The sequence below is a fragment of the Amphiura filiformis genome, chromosome 2 (assembly GCF_039555335.1).
Source record: "Amphiura filiformis chromosome 2, Afil_fr2py, whole genome shotgun sequence".
Lineage (NCBI taxonomy): Eukaryota > Metazoa > Echinodermata > Ophiuroidea > Amphilepidida > Amphiuridae > Amphiura > Amphiura filiformis.
In genome coordinates, this window is record NC_092629.1 from 31951022 (window position 1) to 31976482 (window position 25461).

General features: G+C 37.5%; 1 protein-coding gene across 1 annotated transcript; it reads right to left on the reverse strand.

Moving 5' to 3' along the window:
* Positions 1 to 4671: 4671 nt before the first annotated feature.
* LOC140135914 (allatostatin-A receptor-like) lies at positions 4672 to 10983 on the reverse strand. The gene is given in 5 exon segments (XM_072157591.1): positions 4672 to 5262; positions 5265 to 5430; positions 7030 to 7274; positions 7277 to 7330; positions 10555 to 10983. Coding segments are annotated over 5 exon segments (1197 nt in total). The 5' UTR covers positions 10895 to 10983; the 3' UTR covers positions 4672 to 4870.
* Positions 10984 to 25461: the final 14478 nt, after the last annotated feature.

Consider the following 25461-nt stretch of genomic DNA (forward strand, 5'->3'; position numbering starts at 1 on the left):
ACTATAATGCTCATGGCAGCCCCCAAGACCCTCAAGCTGCAATTAATTATATTATTTTCATATGGCAAAACAACGAGGAATCGCTCATTAAATTTCAGAATCATCTCAACTCTTACCATGAAACAATAAAATTCACCTTTGAAGAATCCAAGACACAAGTCCCATCCTATACTTTATGGTATACCTAGAAAACCATCAATTGGCCACCAGTCTCTTTTGCAAACCCACTGACTCCTATAGTTATATTTGCACCCTACATCGTGTCATCCTCCTCATACCTTTGGCAGTATTATTTACAGCCAGGCATTACGGATCAGGAGAATATGCTCTGAGACTCTGGGGCCCAACTAAGATCACTTAAGACGTGGATACCCTGCTGATAAGATCAAAAGTAAAATTCAAGGGGCTAGGGAAACCAATCGGGGCCACATCGAACACCCGTGTTCCATTTGTCTAAAAAAAAAAGAACAAAATGCGAAATATATATCTACAAAACACGGACGTCGTAAAAATACGCAAAAAAATGTACCAAATATAATCTGATTTAGGCCTACATCGGGGAAACCAAGATGAGAATGGCTGATCGCTTTAAAGAACACTTGCGCTCTATTAGATTGAAAATGCCTGGCCTTCCAATTGCTCAACATTTCACTCACAATCATACTAAAGATGGTATTAATGTTACTGGTGTTGCCCAGTGCAGTAGTCCTGATGAGGTTCGGAAGGACACCGAACAACGTATTCAACGCCTTAAGAAATAATATCCTCTTGGTTTCCTTGGTAACAGTGCTTATTGTGACTGTTTTGTACATACTTTTTGGGGTCCCCGGGTGATTAGCTTCATTATTTCCCGTGTGGTACTTGTGCAGAGTACTCTGCATATCAAATAATAATTATTTTAAAGGCTTCTAGAAGTTGATTGGTAAAATGTTTATACATAATAGTACTTAGTTCAAGATCATAGGTATCATAAAAAAGAAGCGTGTCTGACATCAGATACTAATGTCGTTTTTCCTCTATATACATTAATGCCTAATAATGTGTGTCTGATATCAGATACTAATGTTGTTTTTCCTGTACATAACATGGGTGCCCGATAATGTGTCTGATATCAGATACTAATGTTGTTTTTCCTGTACATAACATGGGTGCCCGATAATGTGTCCGACTCTGATTCTGTGGTCTGACATCGGATACTAATGTAGTTTTTCTTGCACATTGATGTCCAATAATGTGTTTGACATCAGATACTAATGTTGTTTTTCCTGTACATGGGTGCCAAATAGTGTGTCTGACATCGGATACTAATGTTGTTTTTCCTGTACATGGATGCCAAATAGTGTGTCTGACATCAGATACTAATGTTGTTTTTCCTGTACATGGGTGCCAAATAGTGTGTCTGACATCGGATATTCTTATTCAATGGGTGCGTCTTGTAAAGAATTCACGTAATTTGATTGGTTTTCGGGTGTATAATATCTCACAATAGTTGATAGTGATATTTGTCAGGGCGCGCGCCGCCACGCAACGGCGGCACGCTTGTTGCTCCTCAATGATCGCGCGATAATGCGTTCGCGTATACACGTGCGACCACTAAGAACGCGATTCGGCGGCTTAGATGTTCGTGATGGTTTCGTTCATTTAAAACAACGGGGATGTCCTCACAAAAGTAACTTTATTTTTTTGAAAAAGGCAGTTTTTCTCGCAAAATTACATTAAAACTGAATAAGAATGAGAATAAATGATAGATTTTGTCTTTTGCCTATTCAATATCGTGTCATAATGGATAGGCTGGCCAATATTTTATCGTAGTGGATACGGCTGCGCCGGCATCCACTACTCAAAATATTGGCCAGCCCATCCATTATGACACGATATTGATAGGCAAAAGACAAAATCCTATCATTTATTCTCTAACTAATGTTGTTTTTCCTGTACATGGGTGCCAAATAGTGTGTTTGACATCAGATACTAATGTTGTTTTTCCTGTACATGGGTGCCAAATAGTGTGTTTGACATCAGATACTAATGTTGTTTTTCCTGTACATGGGTGCCAAATAGTGTGTCTGACATCGGATACTAATGTTGTTTTTCCTGTACATGGATGCCAAATAGTGTGTCTGACATCGGATACTATAAATGTTGTTTTTCCTGTATATGGGTGCCAAATAGTGTGCTGACATCGGATACTAATGTTGTTTTTCCTGTACATGGGTGCTCAATAATGTGTCTGACATCAGATACTAATGTTGTTTTTCCTGTACATGGGTGCCAAATAGTGTGCTGACATCGGATACTAATGTTGTTTTTCCTGTACATGGGTGCCAAATAGTGTGTCTGACATCAGATCTATAATGTTGTTTTTCCTGTACATGGGTGCCAAATAGTGTTTCTGACATCAGATACTAATGTTGTTTTTCCTGTACATGGGTGCCAAATAGTGTTTCTGACATCAGATACTAATGTTGTTTTTCCTGTACATGGGTGCCAAATAGTGTGTCTGACATCGGATACTAATGTTGTTTTTCCTGTACATGGATGCCAAATAGTGTGTCTGACATCGGATACTAATGTTGTTTTTCCTGTACATGGGTGCCAAATAGTGTGTCTGACATCGGATACTAATGTTGTTTTTCCTGTACATGGATGCCAAATAGTGTGCTGACATCGGATACTAATGTTGTTTTTCCTGTACATGGATGCCAAATAGTGTGTCTGACATCGGTACTAATGTTGTTTTTCCTGTACATGGGTGCTCAATAATGTGTCTGACATCAGATACTAATGTTGTTTTTCCTGTACATGGGTGCCAAATAGTGTTTCTGACATCAGATACTAATGTTGTTTTTCCTGTACATGGATGCCAAATAGTGTGCTGACATCAGATACTAATGTTGTTTTTCCTGTACATGGGTGCGAAATAGTGTGTCTGACATCAGATACTAATGTTGTTTTTCCTGTACATGGGTGCCAAATAGTGTGTCTGACATCGGATACTAATGTTGTTTTTCCTGTACATGGATGCCAAATAGTGTGTCTGACATCGGATACTAATGTTGTTTTTCCTGTACATGGGTGCCAAATAGTGTGCTGACATCGGATACTAATGTTGTTTTTCCTGTACATGGGTGCCAAATAGTGTGCTGACATCGGATACTAATGTTGTTTTTCCTGTACATGGGTGCCAAGTGTGTCTGACATCGGATACTAATGTTGTTTTTCCTGTACATGGGTGCCAAATAGTGTGTCTGACATCAGATACTAATGTTGTTTTTCCTGTACATGGGTGCGAAATAGTGTGTCTGACATCAGACACTAATGTTGTTTTTCCTGTACATGGATGCCCAATAATGTGTCTGACATCAGATACTAATGTTTTTTTTTCTGTACATGGATGCCCAATAATGTGTCTGACATCAGATACTAATGTTATTTTTCCTGTACATGGATGCCCAATAATGTGTTTGACATCAGACACTTAAGGTTTTTTCCTGAAAATGGATGCCCAATAATGTGTCTGATATCAGATACTAATGTTATTTTTCCTGTACATGGATGCCCATAATGTGTTTGACATCAGACACTTAAGGTTTTTTCCTGAAAATGGATGCCCAATAATGTGTCTGATATCAGATACTAATGTTGTTTTCCCTGTACATGGGTGCCCAATAATTATGTCTGATATCAGATACTAATGTTGTTTTTCCTGTACATGGGTGCCCAATAATGTGTCTGATATCAGATACTAATGTTGTTTATCCTGTACATGGGTGCTCAATGTGTCTGACATCAGATACTAATGTTGTTTTTCCTGTACATGGGTGCCCAATAATGTGTCTGATATCAGATACTAATGTTGTTTTTCCTGTACACGGGTGCCTAATAATTATGTCTGATATCAGATACTAATGTTGTTTTCTTGTACATGGGTGCCCAATAATGTGTCTGATATCAGATACTAATGTTGTTTTCCCTGTACATGGGTGCCCAATAATTATGTCTGATATCAGATACTAATGTTGTTTTTCCTGTACATGGGTGCGAAATAGTGTGTCTGACATCGGACACTAATGTTGTTTTTCCTGTACATGGATGCCCAATAATGTGTCTGATATCAGATACTAATGTTATTTTTCCTGTACATGGATGCCCAATAATGTGTTTGACATCAGACACTTAAGGTTTTTACCTGAAAATGGATGCCCAATAATGTGTCTGATATCAGATACTAATGTTGTTTTCCCTGTACATGGGTGCCCAATAATTATGTCTGATATCAGATACTAATGTTGTTTTTCCTGTACATGGGTGCCCAATAATGTGTCTGATATCAGATACTAGGCCTAATGTTGTTTTTCCTGTACATGGGTGCTCAATGTGTCTGACATCAGATACTAATGTTGTTTTTCCTGTACATGGGTGCCCAATAATGTATCTGACATCAGATACTAATGTTGTTTTCCTGTACATGGGTGCCAAATAATGTGTCTGATATCAGATACTAATGTTGTTTTTCCTGCACATGGATGCCCAATAATATGTCTGACATCAGACACTTAGGTTGTTTTCCTGAAAATGGTTGCCAATATGTGTCTGACATCAGATACTAATGTTGTTTTCCTGTACATGGGTGCCCAATAATGTGTCTGACATCAGATACCTATGTTGTTTTTCCTGTACATGGGTGCCCAATAATGTGTCTGACATCAGATACTAATGAAAGTTATTATACTTAGTTCACTGCGTTGGTAGGATGAACAAAATGTAATATTTCCCCAGAGCAGCCAGCGCACATGAACTTAACTGAGCATTGCATATGATCGTATGACCTTAAACCTGGCAACCATCAGTCTTAAGTGCTTCCTTATCATTATTTTGACGACTTTGCTCCTAATGTTTCTTGGACTTGGACCTTATTTGGGTCATTACCTTTACTGTTCTTATCTTGTACAACAGTCTGACAAAACATTTGTTTGACGGCAGAACGGAAGGGGCCATGCATGACCGAATAGACGATTGGGTTTAGGCAACTGTTCACATACGGCATAAGTAAACCTACGTTTTTCACCATTGGTTTAAGAAACAGTTGCTGAGCTATGGTGGCCCGGGCGCTGGCTATAGTGTAGGTTGCAAATAGGATGTAACATGAAACGTATGCGATGAAGACTATCAGTAAGGTACGTGCTGTTTGCCAATGGGTACGCCTAATCTTCTCCACAGTCGTCTTAGCTTTCATTTGCGTGTTATTTCGCCATATAAACCAATTATTAGAGTATAGAAGATGAAGGTGATGGCGAGTGGCACGCAGAATAACAGAATAGATATGTAGACCATCTTGAAATCGTTGAAAACTTTGCCGAGATCGACTAGCCAGCAAGCGAAGGGTAATTTACCATGGTAATTCTCGTAGTAATCATCTACGTATTTTGCCTGTAAAAGATAAAGCGTGTAATGAGGAAATGAGATATTCAGAATGATCCTTTAAGAGAAAGATGGAGTTCAAGGGACCTATACTTAGGGACTGTCAGTTTCTTCGGAAGGGGAGTCATGAATATATCGGGACCGGAGTCAATTTTTATGACCCCCTATCATGGGCTGAAATCTGGGCTGAAATCTATTATGCACTCAAAACCAAACATCACTCAGCTGACAATAACTGTTTTTCAAAAAGACATCGTGGTACTTTTGGAATATCACAACTTTGTTATCATAATGACGTTGATATTGCACTGAAATAGTTAAGGTCAAATAAAAAATAAAACATGTTTCACGTCCCCCTTTTTGAGGTTTCTTCAATTTTATTTTTAATTTTTGAAATTCAGTTATAACTTTTCAAAAAATATGTCTAGGAAGTAGAGATGCTTTCTATAGCCTTGCTAATATACAAGAAACACTTTTTATAAGGTTTTGTGATAGTTAGAGGCGCCTATCTCTCAGAACAACAAATAAAAAGAGGCCTCCTCCTTTTTCCAGGCATTATTGTATACGATAAAACAGCTCTAATTATGGGTATTTACACCTATTTTGCGATAAAAAATAAAAAATAAAAAGCCCCCTCTTCCTCCTTTTTTTCAAAAACCCGGACGTGAAACATGTTTTTTATTTTACTTGACCTAATTAAAGGGAAAGACCCTCATCAAAAACACCCATTTATAGTCGTATTTCATTGTCCTTCCAGTAACTTTTTTCTTTCACATACTTTTTATTCCACAAAAATCGCAATTACGGTTCCCGAGAAATTTGAAGTGAAGCATCTTGCGCAATAAAATGTATTATACTATTTGTGTATTTTATTGTTTTTCAAGCAGTGATATTTATTATGTATTTTATTGTTTTTCAAGTGGCGATATTATAACAATTTTACAGTAAAAAATCTGTATCTCAAAAAGCAAATAAACTTTTATCATGTTATCTTCACAACAAATTGTCATACATTAAGTGCCTGCCTGCTTTTTTACATGTTGCATGTACAAATAAGTTTTCATCTAATTTGCATAAAAAAATAAAAAGGTGTTTCAAGATATAAATGCACTTTTCCCAAAATGAAGATTTTTAACCTTAAAATAGTCAGTGGACCCCATTTTTTAATGTATTTTTACGAAATTTGCCCAGAATATACGTCCGGCCAATTGTCAAAAAATGTTGGAGTCAGATTTCCTGATTTTCCCCCAATGTTTTTTATCTTAGGCCATTTTTATCCAAAAAAGTCCTTTTTTTTAGTGTTTTGTGTTTTTTTGCCATTTTTGACCAAAATAAAGTTGTTGGTTTTTTTAAAAACTGACTCCACCATTTTTTCAACATGACTATTCTCTTTCATCTAAAATAAAAACCAAGTTTCTAGCTCATTTTTGTGGTTCCAAAGACTATTTTGAAATTTGACATCTTCAAATCCAAGATGGCCGCTAATTAAATAGGCAAATTAGGTGATTTTTTTTTCATTTTATTGACCCAAATGTCCTACACACCAAATTTGGTAATTATATATAGCACCTTTATTAAAGAAAAAGTGATTTTGATGTTAGCACTTACTCGAAAATTCCAAGCACATGGAATAGCAGCAAGAAATGCGGCGATCCATACAATGATAATGATGCGTACGGTGCGTTTGGTGGCGTACATGTATTTACTCCTGAACTCCAGTGGTCTTACAACGGCAAGAAATCTATCATAAGCAATAGCAACACTAGTAAAGATAGTGCTGTTAAAGCCTAGAAATCTTGCAAATCTGTGAAGCCAACACTGGGCATGATAACGCCAAAGATAAGGCCACGTCTGGGGAAGAATTCTGTGATGTGCATTACAACGACGACGAGTAATATGAAGAGATCACCTAACAACACAGAATCATAAAGAGAAAATGTGAAATAACAACTTTTAAGAGATTTTGACAAAACATTTGCAAACTGTTCGACTCCGAGAGAGGGGGAAAGTATTCTTTCGGTCGGGGTTGTTCCATCTTTTGCACTTACCCACTTCTCACGTCTGTCAAAGGGGACACCCTCGCGGCGAAATCCCTATTGGTTTGTACAGGGCCTTTCAGTTCAAGTCCACACTCATAGAAATTGTTCGTTGGCATTACTCAGTAAGTTGATGTAAGTCGTTGCGTCAACTTTCCGAGTAATGCCAACGCGCGTACAATTTTGCGTAACGCTGACTCGATATCATTATGTTGGTCGCACCGAGGCTCATTTGCACTTACTTTATTAAGTTGTTACAACACAGAAAATGAAACTAGCCTAGCATAATTTTCTAGATGTGTGCTATAGTATACAAAAATTTGCACTGATTACAAAAATAAATATTTGAATACTGCTAATTGTGCAGAAAATGATCCAATTACGTGAATTAAGTAACAAAGTACCAAATTGGAATAACTCAAAACAATAAGTACCAGTAACTTAATATGAACGAGTTACATCAACTTACATGTTGAGTTACAATAACTCAACTAATTGGTTCTTTGAACCGTGTTTATTTTTTTAAAGTTCCCTGAACTTGAATTCAGAAGTTGGCATTACTTAAAAAGTTGACGCAACGACTTACATCAACTTTCTAAGTAATGCCAACAAAGTTGATTAGTTGACGGAACGTTTTGAGCTTTTTCAGCATTTTTTAAGTTCGGATAACTAAAATGAATTTTGTTTTGGCAACTTTACACTATTTTTGAGTTGTCCAAACTTACTCCTTTTGAATTGCGCCAACAAGGCGAACAAGTCATTTCTATGAGTGCATTTTCTCAGCACAGAAAATACCAATTAGCCTAGTCGTTGGTAATTATTAGCTAAACGGTTGTTTATGCCTGAGGGGCCGCTCGCCCGTTCATACATACCAGAACATTTTGTGATTCTTATTTCATCAAAATAATAACAAAAAATTACATGTAACATTGTTTTTTAAAAAAAACCGGCGATTTCACATCCGGGACGCGTAATTTCTTTCTGCAACCATAATGGGCCGCAATATATCACTAACCGCATAGTCCGAGGCAAGGTTCATTATTGTCAGGGTTAGGGTCTTAGGGTTAGGGTCTTATGGTTAGGGTTAGGGTTAGGGTTAGGGTTAGGGTTTAGGGTTTAGGGTTAGGGGTTAGGGTTAGGGTAAGGGTTAGGGTTAGGGATTAGGGTTAGGGTTAGGATTATATTCGTATTTATTATACTAGTAATAGTGTATGCAGTTTATTCCGTAATCAACAAGTATCATAAACAAACACCTTTCTGGCACAACGAATCATAGCACAGTCGTGTAGGCATTAGACTATGGATACAAAGGTTGTGGGTTCGAACCCCAGGTAAACCGTTATAGAATTTTAATTCTATCGATTTCTTTTTATTTTATTAAGTAAGAGGAAATAATAATGGTAATAAACTCGTGTTATATCTAGCCTCATAGGCCTATTAATTACATGTATGTACTATGTGTTATCGCATTGCGGCCCATTATGGTTGCAGAAAGAAATAACGCATCCGGGACACCGGGCATCCGGCTCTCGACCAATCACGCGCCCTGTTATATAGCGTGTATGTATGAACCTATATATAACTCTCTAAGACATGACAACACTAGTGGGAATTCCAATTGAATGAACCATCATGCAGTTATTGTTAACTATATGTATGCACACAACACAGGGGCACTCACAATAGGCAATTGAACCCTACTGGTAGCGCTGTGTTGTAGCTATACGGGTTGAACTAGTTAGTATCATATATCAAAAAGTATAAAAGCTATGATTTTAGTACTTTCTCTATGTTTCAATTACTTATTCTTTTCCAAATATCTGAATCTTCAACCCGGTACAAGCTTTAATAACGGGGAACATACATTTTTATTAAAAAGAAATCCTACCATCTATCCAAACTCGCCGTGTTATTCCAATGCACATTTTACTTCACCGGGCAGCCATTTTTTGATCGTATTTTGAAGATTGGTGTCATAAAACCGTCATAGGTACAAATTTAGTACTTTCTGTCAATCAATTAGGCCTATGGCTTATTCTCTACATGTCAATCTTTAAATAATTGGCATAGTCCTTATAATAACGGTGGTCCGCCTTGATGAGTAAATGACAGCAAACAGCTGCAAACCAGTGAAAAATATCCCAAAACTCGGTCAGTGGAGATACGCACGTATAGGCCTACATGTCAATAGAGTCATTATCGATTGGATTAGTCGTCCGTAGCGGACAATTCGGTCGCTCATTGGATCAATATTATCAGGTGGGAATAAATTTGCATTGGACAATAGATTACTATATAATGGTTTAGTACTGCATATATCGGTTTAATCTTCAATAGGCCTAAGCGGTTTATGGCTGGAAAGGTCACGGTGAATCAGGACCGCGACACTCCGGAGGACAGCAGAGGACAGAAAAATGTGACTCTCCTGCTAGTCTCCTACACAACCAGTTAATTATGTTTTTGTTCATACCGCATACAGTCTGGCCCGCGCCCGAGACTAGCAGGAGAGTCACATTTTCTGTCCTCACATCGGTATAGGCCGTCTGCACGTTAATTGTACGGAGTGTCGCTTCTCTACCTTTATTTTCTCTGGGTGAATTCGCCGTGGACGTAAGTGCACTATGCGCAGCTTTCAATAGCGTGACGAACATTTACGTACACTGTGCGATATACGCCAGCGTGTGCGACTGTGCGCGGAAGTGAATCCAGCCATGCTCGTGATTGGTTAGCATTGTATCCAAGGTCGTGCGTTCGCGTTGTAGTTCGAAATACGCGATGCACAATCGCGTTTGGATCGAGTACAACTGTTGAAAGCTGCGTTCATTCAATTGGAATTCCTACTATAGTCAGCTTCTAATTCAGTATCGAAGTTACGTAATGTTACTATGTCAACGGGATCACGCGCTTGAGTTATGAACCACGATCGAAACAATCACCACACAAAGTATATGGCACTTGAAGGCATATCAAAATAGCGTGATCCGGTAACCAAGAGAATTACGTAACCACTTCGATGCTGAATAGTAGGCATAATACCCAACCTGGGAAGGGAAAAAAGGGAAAAGAAACAAATATTATAAGAACCTTGTTCACATACCTATGGCTAAGTTGATGATGTAAAGTGCGGCATTGGATTTCCGATTTCGCTTTTGCAAATAAACAGCCAACACCAGAGCATTGCCAAGAACTCCCAAGATCGCAACGGCAAGAAGAAACGGCACCTCAAATTCCACATTATTCCAGGCAATCTTTATATCAGAATCACCAAAACCAGTTGAAGATGTGATGGTTGAAAATGAATCTTTGTCATCAACCAAGATCTTGTCAAAAATTGAGACGGTGGAAACCACTTCATTTTCAGAAAAATCTGTAGTTGTAGTCGGAGTATTTTTGGCACTAGTCGAAAGATGTTTGAAATCAGTTGTTGCTAATGCCATGATAACGTTGCACAATAGGACTCTGATCTTATGACTCTTTCCAGTGCCTATCACAACTTTTATAACGATCTATTCAACTGAACCTTACATTGTTATATCATTTCCCTGGTTATATGATCGGATATAACTAATTAATATTCATTGTGATTGAAAATAATTGATACGCCTTTGTGCGATAGCTCATGTAACAAACGGCATAGCAGAAATACAGGGTGTCCCAGAATGATCTATACCGGGAAATGGGAATTGTTTTAGGTATGAATAGCATTACTATTGGTGGCATTGTTTTGAATTAAAGTGCTGTATATTTAGCTTTCTTTTTGAATTTTAGATTTTTAAATTGGACTTTCTAATGTCACAGAATAAGTAGGTGACATGTGTACAGTGTATCATTGCATTGCACATATATTGTACCTTTATTCAACCTTATTTGAACTATGGAATATTGATTTGGGGAATCACGTGCAAAACATATTTGGATAAAATTGTGAAACTCCAAAAATTGGCGATACTGACAGTAGCCAATAGTCATTACAGAAGTCATACAGCCCCCTTGTTTGCCAAATATAACATTTAAGCAAACAATGACACCTATAAATAATTGGGAGTTTTTATGTATAAGTACAGTATTAAAGGGCAGGTCTATTGCAAAAACAAGTTTATCTCTATGCGAAGAGAATAATTATTACATTACAATTTGACACTTGCTGCAATTTTTTTATGCGTATTTCTCCTGAAAAAGGAGAAATTGTGTGGGTGAAGTTCAGCCTCGTACGTGTTCTTCCTCCGTTTTAAGCGTACGTGTTCTCCCCCCGTTTGGCTGATGACGTAGGTAAATGAAGCGGACACTATAATAATCATGTTCTCGTCATACAATCAAAATCACAATCACTTTGACAAGTTTGACATTAGCAACAATGAGTTGTACTATCATTTACCATAACAATGCTGCATAACAATAACAACTATTGTTCTCATTTCGGGAACAAAGCTCACACAGTATTGTTACTATGCGTTTGCTTTGTAATATTTCATCCAACTGAAACTATAATAACTATAGCAGTGCAATATACAGGGAAATCAGATACATGAGTTTGTGGACTTAAAACGGTTTATATGCTAGTCTCAGATGAAATTCTAAGCTCAAATTATGTATTTATTTTTTAGGCCCAATATTTCTCATGATATTGATATACATATAAATTATAATATCACAATTTACAAAAATATATATATAAAAAGAAGCGGCTGATTTTATCCATATGTTTAAAAACCATTAAATTTGTTATACTTAATTTGGAGTTTTTTTCTGTGAACAACAACAGTATACCGGTACGTTCTGTCCATTGAGAGAGTTTATAGTCCCTTTTCTCAAAGCAGGCACGCACGTCTCATTTCATGACGTCACTTTTTTCTAGCCCAAATCTGTCTCGTTCGAAGGAACTCACCGCTTAAGTTGGTTTTGCGGAATATCAATTTTAAACGTCTTATTTTCTCAAAAAAGAAGTCATTTTCATTGTCCTCATAATATTAGCTTGCCAATAATATGATGATGTTTTTGCAATAGACCTGCCCTTTAAAGAAATTACCGAGCTTATTTGACAGCTTATTTACCCAATTACCCTACGATCTAATATTCATGATTACCAAACAAGAAACGCTAATTATTATTAAACTAAACCAGGGTTTTCACCGATCACGCTGTCCGTACACATGGTACAGCTGGTCCTATATGGAACTCATTACAAAAATCTTTAAGAGCGTCTTATTCAATGAAACATTTCCGGAACGTGTACAAAAGACACTTTAATTTCAAAATATGATTAATTGACGAGCATTGTAGTTTTTTTTGTTCTTGTTTGTATGTTTGTTTGTTGTTTTAATTTTTATCATTTGCTTTTGCGTTAGTTCTGTTTGGTAACTTTTCTGTAAAAGGGGGTGGCTACCTCTGGCCTTACTGGCCTTTCTGCCATCTCCTCCATGATTCTTTGATGGTATTTTGATGTAATGATATTTTAGTGCGTATTTTGTATTTTTATGTGAATTGTTGAAATGAATAAATGAATGAAAGAATGAATGAATGAATGAATGAATGAATGAATGAATGAATGAATGAATGAATGAATGATCAGTTAAGTTCTGTATAATATTTACAATAACATCATAAGTCTGTGAAATTCCAATTAACATGATTAATAATACTTGCAATAAATCTTTTTCTTAAACCCAAGTCAAGGTAAAAGGTGAAAATGATAATTTCTATCAGATTGTCAATTTGATGATTCTAATCAAATTAATTAGTAGGATTTCCCCATCAATTTGATCATTAAATGGATTTACATCAATCCGTTATGCAATCCAGTGGTCTAATTGTTTAATGGTCTACTTGGCTCCAGTGTTCGAAATATGCCTCGAAAAGTTACAGGCCAGCCGGCTCTGTAACTCTGAAAAGTGACAGACCCGGGTGAAAAGTTACCGGCCAAAACTTTTTAGAGCTTTGAAACGGGAAATTATAAGCTGGGACCGGAGTCCACCGGACACATTTCAACATATTTCCGTCAAGTTATAGCAAGTTCAGTACACAACAAACACAAAAACGTTTTTAAAACGTTTTAAACAGGTTATATTTTGGTTTTGGGTAAAAACGTTTTAATAACATTAAATATTGGTTATATAAAGTCCATGGAAACGTTTTAAAACATACAACAAAAATATTTTTACAATGTTTTCAAAATGTTATTGGAAATATTTTCTGCAAACAAGTTATCAAAAAATGTTTATGAATGTCATGAAAAGGTATATCCTTTATATAACTCGACATTTAAACGCTTTCTGGCAACCTATTCTAACCTTATGCGAATGATGTCCAAAACGTTTTGTATTTGCTGGGTAGTGACGTTTTAAACCAAGGAATTATTTGTCATGATATTTAAAATGAATTGTATAATTATAATTCTGAATAGGTATTTTAGGGACGTGTACGCTACTACGGCTAGTTTGGGAGTCTGAACTTAAACATGGGTCCCGATTTGAGAAAAAAATCCCTAAACATGCAGGGTCCTGATTTGAGAAAATTTTGTCAAAAACTGTTTAATCAGCCGATTTTTAGGTAAAAAATCAAACATGGGTCCAGATTTGGGAAATAAGATGGTCAAAAACGGTCGAATCAGCCGCATTTTTTAGGTTGAAAAATCCGTAAACACTGTAGAAGTTTCAGAGTTCCAGCGGCACGCTCTGTCAAAATGTAATTCAAGTACGCCCCCTCCACCGTAAACTTCTTACATAATTAAATTATGATCCATATTACTGATGTCATAGACTGTAGAGTCCGATTAAGGCTGTTCAAAACGGGCATCTCGTTATAATATAAAATGCACAGAATAAACATAGAAACGGTGGTTGAACCGTTGAAATGTTTCATGCAAGATCGGGACTGATTTTTTTTTTCGAATTGAAACTATTTATTTTGTACCGTTCTTCGTATGTGATTTAATAAATAATGAGAGATAGACGATGCATTATTCACGAATCATGTTTAAAAACTAAAACTTTGAGCTTTACAAAGTTCCCGGCCAGCCTGGCCGGCAACTAGACAACAAATCATGAAAGTAACCGGCCCGGCCAAAACGTTACAGGCCAATGGCCGGCTGACCGGCCCTATTTCGAACGCTGCTTGGCTCATTCGTTGCCTTTTTATATGATAAGTATAATACATTTTGCGCCAAACATATGCAAAATACAACATATAATTTTTGCATAGCCTAATTGCGTGTATTAAATGGTATATAGGTATAATAAGCCTATTATAAAGTGCATTGTTTTGAGAAAATAATGATGGTGCTTGAATTTGAATTGTGTGCCGTATCACATAACGAAAACTGGTGCTATATCTTGACGAATAAGAGCCACAAACCTACTAGCAAAAAGAGTTAAAATCACTCTTAAAAGAGTGGAAACTACTCTTTCAAGGTAAGGGACTGACTTTACTCGAAAAAGAATAAGAGTAGAAATCACTACAGCAACTATTTTAAAACGGTTGCAATTTGGTAGTTCACAGCATCTTGCGAATGGTAGTAAGCTTTGGCAAAAATTGCATTGATCATTTCATAGCGAGTGTGTAGAAGAATTCAAATATCAGATATACAGGGTGTCCCAGAAAAATTACCGAGTGAATAAAGTTGGATGTAAGTCGAAATATAGACTTTATAATTTAAAAAAATTAAAATGTAGCGCATAGCCGATTTTATTGTGCATCACATACGAAAATTTTATGTGATTTGGTTGACTGGTTGCGAAGAAATTAACGATTACATAATGCGCGAAGTAATAATGAAGTTTGATCAACATGCGCTATTTATACTCGCTCACCGCTTCTTAAAGTCTGTGTATCTCATTAAATTTAGTCCACATTATCTATTTTATAATCCGACGGTGTTATGTTATTCATGCTTTTACTGAAGATGAATAACATGTTGTCCGAGAAAACTTTGGTTTCTGCAATTGGAAGCTTTCCAACTTTACTGCTTTAGGTTGTGCAAATATGTTATATTTTAACTTTCCAGAGAACATTTTTGAGCCAAGAATGACAATGATCAAGTGCTTACAGCTTTACGTGTGATGTGATTTTGATACCATGCAACATTAATGTTGAGGTTTTAAAAGATTTAAACTTTACATTACAATTTCTTAGAAATATTCCAAAAACATTAATGTGTGTGAGAAATTTTTAAGCCAGCTGGAAATCTTTATGCAACAATTCTTTATGCAATATTTATATCAACATTAACGAAAAATATATTTACAAGTACCGAGCATCGTCTCACATACAAGCTTGGACTATTCAAATTTGGGCATATCAACATCAATAGCCTGATTGGTAAGATTGACGAATTCCGTCACATGTGTACAGATGTTTTTGATATAATATGTCCGACCTTGTGTGATAATATATACAATAAGTGACATTGCCTCATTTCAAATATTGAGTTTTAGTTTTGGTTTTGGTTTTGGTCACGTTGTTTTCCTATTATCCTGCCTAACCACTTGAATCACAAGATATCGAACTCATTGTTTCTACCTTTTGTTTAAAACTAAACATTTGTGACAGGTAGTTTGGGTTTTGGTTTCAGTTTCTTATAAGTGGTGTGACGAATAAAATTACAGGATTTTCGAGTTACCTGATCAAAGTATACAAAAGAAATGTTTAAATTTCGCAGTGCAATATTCACGAGCAGAGAAGTCGAACAAAGCAGTCTACATTTGAAAGCATTGATTTAGTTTGAAAGCATTGACTTGAGACTACGAAATAGCCTAAGCTGATTTCACTGTGAAAATATAAAGACCATCGAAATATTTCCACAGACATTACAATAGACACTTGACAGATTATGACTTCAGTGATATAAACACTATTATACACAACTCTATTTATGTGCATGTCGCATGACGGAAGATCAATATCATAGAAAGCTGGTTTAAACTGACTTTTATTCAATTTATTTATTTGGGAGAGAGAGAGAGAGAGAGAGAGAGAGAGAGAAAAGAGATCGACAGGGAAAGAGGGTGTGGGGGTGTGTGTGTGTGAGGGTGGAGGGGGGTAAGGGTAAGGGAGAAAGAGAAACAGAGGGGAGAGAGCATTGGAAGTGGGAAGGGAAGGAGGGGGAGAGGGGAGCTCAAGAGTGGAGTGGAATAATAGGGAAGAGTTGATATCGAGTGTGGGGAGGGGGAGGGAGGAGGTTATATATAGGTGGCGGAGGGAACATAGGTAAGAGGTATGGGTTGTGCTTTCCGGGAAATAATCTAATTCATAATCAAATCATCTACATCATCATGTATCGTTTATATTTCAGACAAGTAAACAAAACACCCCCCCCCCACCCCTCAATATATGCACATGATTTCTACATGTAGGCCTAGGCCTCGTATATATCCATCCTTTATGTCTCAACGATGTCTATGCATAACTTACCAAACGAATTTCGGAACTCGGGTGTAATTTTATGGTGTCATGGAAGTGTGCCACCTACGGCAGAGAGCATCAAAAGTCGCCCGCGTTGATAGATATCGATAATGAAAATGTTAGCACAATAGGCTACGTATGGTTATAGGCCATTATACTTTTGATTATATATACTGTTACGAGTCGTACTTGACTCAAGGCCAAAATCACCTTTTACCCGAACTCACACGAATGCACAACACAAATACACTGTTCGTTTAAGCTAACAAAATCTAAGTCTTTAATTGAAAGCAAGTTTCGTTTGGTACAATATAATGACTACAAATGCACATATACATTAATCAAATATAATCACTCTTTATCTATTTTGTACTTAGCCAGCATTCTTCTTCTTGGTGATCATAAAGTTCTTGTAATGTTCTGGACGACTGATGTAATATATCCCTATTCACTTGTCCTGCGACAATCAGCGAAGTCCTTTGTACACTTGCATTGATAACTCCTTGTGTATAAAATCCTTACACGAAAATGGTGTTCTCCAAACACGTTTACAACTCCTTGCGCAATTCTCCTATACTAAACTCCTTGCGCCGTCCTCCTATGCTAAACTCCTTGCGCCGTTCTCCTATGCTACACTCCTTGCGCCGTTCTCCTATGCTAAACTCCTTGCGCCGTTCTCCTATGCTAAACTCCTTGCGCAGTTCTCCAAATTTGACTCCTTGCACTGCTTTCTCCAAACTTGGTGCTATTTCCACCTTTCACACAATATCTTCAGGAAGCAGGACTACGATGCAGTTGTCCCCACTTATTTTGACAGTTGCGTTGAATCAAAATACCAGACTTCAGCAAGTCGACAGAAGAATATATTTCCTTTCTTGGAAGAATAACGTTCTTTGACGTATTTTAGATCTTCTCCGACAACACTGGTAAATAGTAGTACTTTGACTACATAAAATATTTCTGGTTTGTAATTTCCTTTCTTTCAAGGAATTGGACTGTAAGCATAGCCCAGATCAACACTATCAACTGTGACAATAATTGTGTTTACATTTCTTATATATCAAGCATGGGAAAAACCCCATTCTATTATGGGCCATTTACTACCTTCACATTATGCTCAATCTGGGAAATTCCAAAGTCTTAATTATAACATTAACCTTTCACATGACATCACTTCCTAACGTGAAATCCCATTACATCACTTCCTGAGGGGAATCCATATATGATGTCATCTCTTTACAATCTGAAGGGGGTTTCCAAATATTCCAAATTAGATATGATTCAACTTGTTTTGCTCAACTTGAGAGGGGAATTCCCCTAAAATGTCATCACTCATGTAACTTTGTAAACAAAGATAAATCATCAAATTAAATTACTCAGGGCACATCACAATACCCTCTTGTGTCCTCCCAGCACAATAGTGTTATGATTGCATACCAGTTCATCTCCACATTTTAATCCCTTGATTTTTGGTTTCTGAACAATAGAGAAACCAAAACTATATATTTGAAATGAGGCATTGCCTCATTTCAAATATATAGTTTTAGTTTTGGTTTTGGTTTTGGTCACGTGGTTTCCTATTGTCCTGCCTAACCACTTGAATCACAAGATATCGATCTCTTTGTTTCTACCTTTTGTTTAAAACTAAACATTTGTGACAGGTAGTTTCGGTTTTGGTTTCAGTTTCTTATAAGTGGTGTGACGAATAAAATTACAGGATTTTCGAGTTACCTGATCTAAGTATACAAAAGAAATGTTTAAATTTCGCAGTGCAATATTCACGAGCAGAGAAGTCGAACAAAACAGTCTACATTTGAAAGCATTGATTTAGTTTGAAAGCATTGGCTTGAGACTACGAAATAGCCTAAGCTGATTTCACTGTGAAAATATATAGACCATCGAAATATTTGCATTCGACATTACAAAAGGGCCACTACTGTAATTCAGCATCGAAGTGGTTACGTAATTCTCTTGGTTACCGGATCACGCTATTTTGATATGCCTTCAAGTGCCATATACTTTGTGTGGTGATTGTTTCGATCGTGGTTCATAACTCAAGCGCGTGATCCCGTTGACATAGTAACATTACGTAACTTCGATACTGAATTGTATAGGTGCTATAAACAAAATCGATTCATGTCCTTAATCCCATGTACCAGAATCGATGGAAGGCCATTATATGACCTCTAATAACCTAATGACTTTTACTGAAGCAATTTTTACTGCAAAAGTAGAAGATAGAGGGAGAAGATTGGGGTGTGTGTGTGTGTGTGGGGGGGGGGGTTGAAGGGCAAGGGGATATGGGCCGGGAGAGAGAGAAACATATGAGAGAGAGCATTGGAAGTGAAAGAGAAGGGGAGGAGAGCTCGAGATGAAGATATCGAATGTAGGGGAGGAGGAGGGGGAAAGGGGTAATTTAGGAAAGAGGTGGTTATATAGGGAGGGGAGCCCCCTCTTAAAGAGGTATGGGTTGTGCTTCCCGGGGATAATAAACTAATTCATAATCAAATCATCTCCATGCATCGTTTATGTTTCATACAAACAAACAAATACCCCCACCCCACCCCATCCTTCAGTATACGCGCATGTATATGATTTCTAGGCCTAGAACTCGTGAGTGTAATATGCCACCTACCTTCGACAGAGAGCATCAACTGTCGTCCGCGGGATAGATTTCCGATATCAATCATGATAATAATTATGTTAGCACAATAGGCTATTGTATACTTCTGGTTATATACCCTATACTGTGTCCTCCCAGCATAATAGTGTTATGATTGCAGATCAGATCAGCTCTACTTTTTAATCCCTTGATTTTTGGTTTCTGAACAAAAAGAGAAACCAAAACTATATATTTGAAATGAGGATTCCTTCCACCTACCTGGTTATAATTTGCTGTGGCGGGACAGGTACAGAGTGGTGGAGGGGTTGCTTTGTATATTAATGATGTTTTTAATTTTACAAGGAGAGATAATTTATGTATTGATAAAGATATTGAATGTATTTGTGTTGAATTATCACCTCCTATAAATAGACGTAGTATAATTTGTGCCGTATATAATCCAAATGGGAAAGATATTAAAAGGGCATTTCGTGATCCACAGCCTCATCCCCCCACTGTTCTCAAAAAAAGTTGAGATTTTTGATATCACTGGAATACTCTGGCTACATAATGTTTATGTACAATATATTTCTTGCAGATTAATTCGTTTAGCAAAGATACCGCGAAATTTGAATTTCGTTCTGGTGCACCAGAACGAAATTACAATGCATTGTCTATGGAGCAGTGTAATACACATAATCATGCATAACTCGCAAACACAAAATCGGAATCAACTGAAATTTTAGGAATATGCCTTTTTCGTGGATATGTACTGAAAAATGTCATAAAAAGAGGATGCTAGGATCACTAAATACTCCTTTAAGTTTATTAATAAGTTATCTGTTATGTTATCTAATGTTTCTTCAGGAGACAATGAAATTGTTCTCCTTGGTGATTTTAACTGTGATTTTACTATTAATGTTAATTCTAGAGAAGTAAATGAGTTGAAATTTGTTTCTGATATGCATCAATTATTGCAGCAGATGATTGATCTTCCAACCAGGGTTACTGATCATAGTAGTACAATAATTGATCTGTTATTCACTTCCAAACCTGAATTGTACTAATTGCGGCGTAATCCAAACAGCTACTAAAGTGATCATTTTATGATATGGAATTAGAAAAGTCAAACCGATAAAAGGTGTTCACAGAACAATGGAGTATCGTTCCTACAAAGGTTTTGAGGAGAATGTTTTCATTAATGATCTATTAAATGTTCCATATTGAGAATTGTGATAATGTTGCTTTAGATTTGTGACAATATATGTTTAAGGATACGATACATGATTTACCGACAAGTGACTCATTTCGGAATGCGATCATGAATTTTGAAGAAAAAAAAGTTTCCACAGGCTTCGTTGGGACTCGAACCAGCGATTATAAACTTCCTTCGATTACGCGTCTAGCGCTTTACCGCTCGGCCACCGTGGCAGTTGAGAGGATGAGTGTAATGATAAAAGATAAATCTCATAATGCCATCTTTAGCCTTTTGTTTACTAAAAAAAGACGCTTTTTGTAAAGATAGATTAGCCGTTTTATGCATAAATAGCACGAACGTTTGGGAAAGGTTTCAAACAAATAATAAAGACACTGATGTGATGATGAAATTGCGTAAGTCGGTAATTATCTGCGTCGCAATGTTTTGTTTTGGTTTTAGGAATTTGACCTTAAAATTTACGACTTCTTGACATTATCATTCGAAATCAACAAAAGATATTTCAACACTATATGTCCTCATTCTTTCTCTATAATGTTTTGTGCATGTATGTGGAATAGCTTCAACCATGGTTCGCTGCATAATGGTAAAAATAGCCTTGACCTAAAAAAGGGCGAGAGGTACCATATTTACGGATTCAGGCTAAATTTGAAATTGATATAAAACATTTGTTTTTTGATCGATTACAAAAATTAATTTTTGTCGTATAAAGAAATTGTATCTGGCGTGAATTACACCACAGTTTTTATTCCTAGGGCTCTTTGACTTCTTCAAATAATTTTTTTAATGATAGAGTGAATCCCCTGGCCCTCTATAATTATGCACAAAAGATCGAGTCCCCTTAATGAGGTTGACAAACACATGGCAAAGAAAGCGGGTTCGAGCTACTCCCTCGCAGAAAGCACATGTCGACACGTGACTTTTTACATCGAAATGCTGTACGGTCTGGTGAAAAATCAGACTGGGATGCATATAAGGCTTACCGTAATAAAGTAACTGCAATGTTAAGATCTTTAAAAAAGCAGTATTTTAATCATGCTGTAAGTCATGGTGCTGGAAATTCTAATAAACTGTGGAAAGCATTGAATGATATCCTTCCATCTAAATCATCTGCAAACCCGCCATCTATTGTTGTAGATGGTAAAGTTTTGTCTTCTAATGATGACATGTGTAATGGTTTTAATTGCCAGTATTGCTAATGAATTGATTGATAATGTTGAAGTTAAGGATGTAAATGCCAATTGTGTTAATAATATTGATGATGTTTCTAATTGTAATGATGATATTTCAAACTGTGGTGATGAATTGATTGAATCTGAATCTGATAGGTACTCTCAACACCTCTTTCGGAGGTCAGACGAGAGGATGATGTGGGGTGCTTTCGGTTTCTTAATCTCGTTGCGTGCTTTCTTCCTGGCTGTAGATGAATTCAGCTACGGCTGTCTTGAATTGTGTAGTTAGTTTAATGTCCACTATTTGTTGCGGTAGGTTGTTCCAACTCTTGGTTGTAAGTGAGAAATAGGAGTTCATGTATTGATCAGTTAGTCTGCTGTATGATTGAGTGTGGCCAGGGCGTGAAGATTTGCGCGTTTGGACCGGCTGCACGAATTCGGGTGCCGGGATGGCTACCTGATTGTTGACTATCTTGTGGAACATGGAGACACATGCGACTTTCCTCCGCAGGTGGAGTGGTTTCCAGTCTAGTTTCTCCAGCATGGTGGTAACGCTGCTGGTACGTCTGTAATCACTGAATACGAATCTTGCTCCTCTTCTCTGGATGGTTTCAATTTTATCAATCAACTCTTTGGTATGAGGATTCCAAACTGTTGAGCAATATTCTAAGTGAGGACGGACCAGTGTCTGGAAAGCTTTTGATCTTAAATTGCTTGGACAATATCTCAGGTTTCTTTTGATGAAACCGAGAGCCCTACTAGACTTAGCGGTAATCTTGTTGGTATGATTATTCCACTTAAGGTCTTCAGATATCTCAACACCTAGGTACATGTGTGATGATGTTTGTTCTAATATGGTGTTACCTAATTTATATTGATGAGTCTTTGGTTTCTTTGAACAGGATAACTTAAGCACATAACATTTGTCAGGGTTGAACGTGAGTGGCCAGTTGTCTTGCCATACAGAAAGGGTGCCAAGATCATTCTGGAGTGTTTGTGCGTCTGTGTCATTTTTAATGTTCCTATACATCACGCAATCGTCAACAAAAAGTCTGATTGTTGGCTTTGTGTTCAGAGGGAGGTCGTTGATAAAGAGCAGGAAGAGTAATGGGCCTAACACGGTGCCCTGTGGCACGCCCGAACGCACGTCAACATAATTTGAATGCTCTCCGTCAACAACCACCCTCTGTTTACGTTTTGTCAAGAAATTTTTTACCCAAGTATGCGTACTTCCGGTTATTCCATATCTGTCCATCTTCAGCAATAGCCTATTGTGGGGTACCGAGTCGAAGGGTTTGCTAAAATCGATTATTATTGCATCTGTTTGTGTGTTTTTGTCAAGTGAAGTAGAGAAATCATGCATTGTTTGGAGTAATTGTGTCTCACATGAATGTTTAGCCCTAAAACCGTGCTGGCAACTCGTTAGTATTGAGTGTCTGTCCAGATGTTTCATTGCATTGCTGTGGATGATGTGTTCTAAGATTTTACATGGTATTAATGTGATTGACACTGGTCTATAATTAGCTGGTGTTGTTTTGTTACCTTTTTTGTATATGGGTGTTATATTAGCTGTTAACCAATCCTGAGGCAGGTTACCAGTAGATAAAGATTTGTTAAACACCAGTGTGAGTCCTGGGGCAAGCTCTTGTGCTGCCATTTGTAATATTCTCCCTGAAACTCCATCGGGTCCAACTGCCTTGTTTGGCTTCAGCTCCTTTAGTAGTTTTTCTACTCCGTCACTGTTGATCACCATGTCAGGCATAGCTGGGTATGAGTGTGTGGTGATGTTTTTCACCCTGTCAATTGGATCCTCGTTAGTGAATACGGACTCAAGTTGTCTATTTAGTATGTCTGCCTTTCCTTTACTATCCGATGTGAGCCTTCCATCATGTCCATTCTCTTTCAGGCTTTGTATGCCAACTGTTTCAGTTTTGAGTTTCTTGATAAAGCTGTAAAATTGTTTCTCAGACTCAAGGCATTTGTTGCGCACATAATCAAGATAACATCTCTTTGTGCTTTTGTTCACATCTTTCCTAATTTCTCTAAACTTCTCCCAGTCACCATCTTTTTGCGACTCCCTTGCCCTATTGTAGGCACGATGTTTCTTCCGAAGTTTACTTCTTATCTCTCTGTTGATCCACGGAGATTGATGTTTCTTTGTGATGTTTTTGGTAGGAATGTGATCATCCATCGCCTTGGTGATGCCAGATTTCAGCTCCTGCCACAGCTCCTCTGTGGTTTTATTTGAGTTATCTCTGTTTATCATTCTGTCACTAAGTCCTTCTTGATGTTCTCAGTATCTGCCTTGTGGTACTGGTAAATGGTACGGGGTTTGGTTTTGTTGATCTTAGGTTTGGTTGACATGTCAATTATCGGTATTCCATCATGATCTGAAATGCCAGGAGCTACTGTTGAGTGCTCTACAAGCGAAGGGTTTGACGTTAGAAACAAGTCAAAGATGTTCTTCTTCCTTGTAGGCTTCTTAACCAACTGTTCAAGACCAAAGTCGCTCACCATATCAAGCATCCTCTGAGAGACCCGTGGGTTTTTACACTCAGGTTTCAACGATAATGTGTCCCATGCGATGTCCGGCAAGTTGAAATCTCCACCAAGACATATCACCGTACCACTATCCGCCTTCACTCTATCCATCGCTAATCTCAACTGGTTCAGGTATCTGGGATCTTTTTCATTCGGTTGTTGGTAGAATACTCCAAATAGCATGCTTTTACATCCAATCAACTGGATTCGAACCCATATGGTTTCACTATCCGTGTCCATGTCGACTTCATGCGTACCTATTAGATCATTCCTCACCGCGATGAAAACGCTGCCACCTCCAACACTCGAGTCACGGTCCTTCCTGAATCTTGTAAAGTTATCAGGGAAAACCTCGCTACTGGAAATGTTGCCGTTTAATCAGGATTCCGTACCAATCACAATATGGGCGTTGTGGGATTCAATACATGTGGCAAACCCCTCTTTCCTGCCTCTTACACTTTGAGCTACTTTGGCAGTTTACAACCAATGTCCTTAAAGGCCCGTTAGGTCTTCTGGTTACCTTCTGGTTTTTGCAATTTTGGATTGTTATGACTTTTAGGTGATGATTTATCAAATGGTGCAAACTCACTCGTGCCCATTGATGATAGGCTACTAAAACTGTTGCTGAGCTCGAAAGGGCTACCGCAGCCTAAACTAAAGGTGGAGTAATTTGGCCCGCCACAACTGTGACAAATCCACAGTTATCCCGATCTGTCAACCTCTTGGAAAGAAATGGTATCCATATTCATGCATTCTGTGTGATACCATTCATCACAGGAATCGCACTGCACACATGTCTGACCATATACTTGCATGCAAGGGTACACAGCGGGCAAGGATATTTCAACATTTATAGGTTAATGAACTTGTATTACTTGTTGCTCGAGAAATTAGACAAAATAATGCACTTGTGCTGATGTTGATGCGTCTAATGCACTCCCCCCTTTGGCCTTTGGGGCTCGTGCATTAGACGCATCAACATCAGCGCAAGTGCATTATTTTGTCTAATTTCTCTTCCAACAAGTAATACGCGTTCATTAACCTATAAATGTTGAAGTTAAAGATGTATTAATGCAA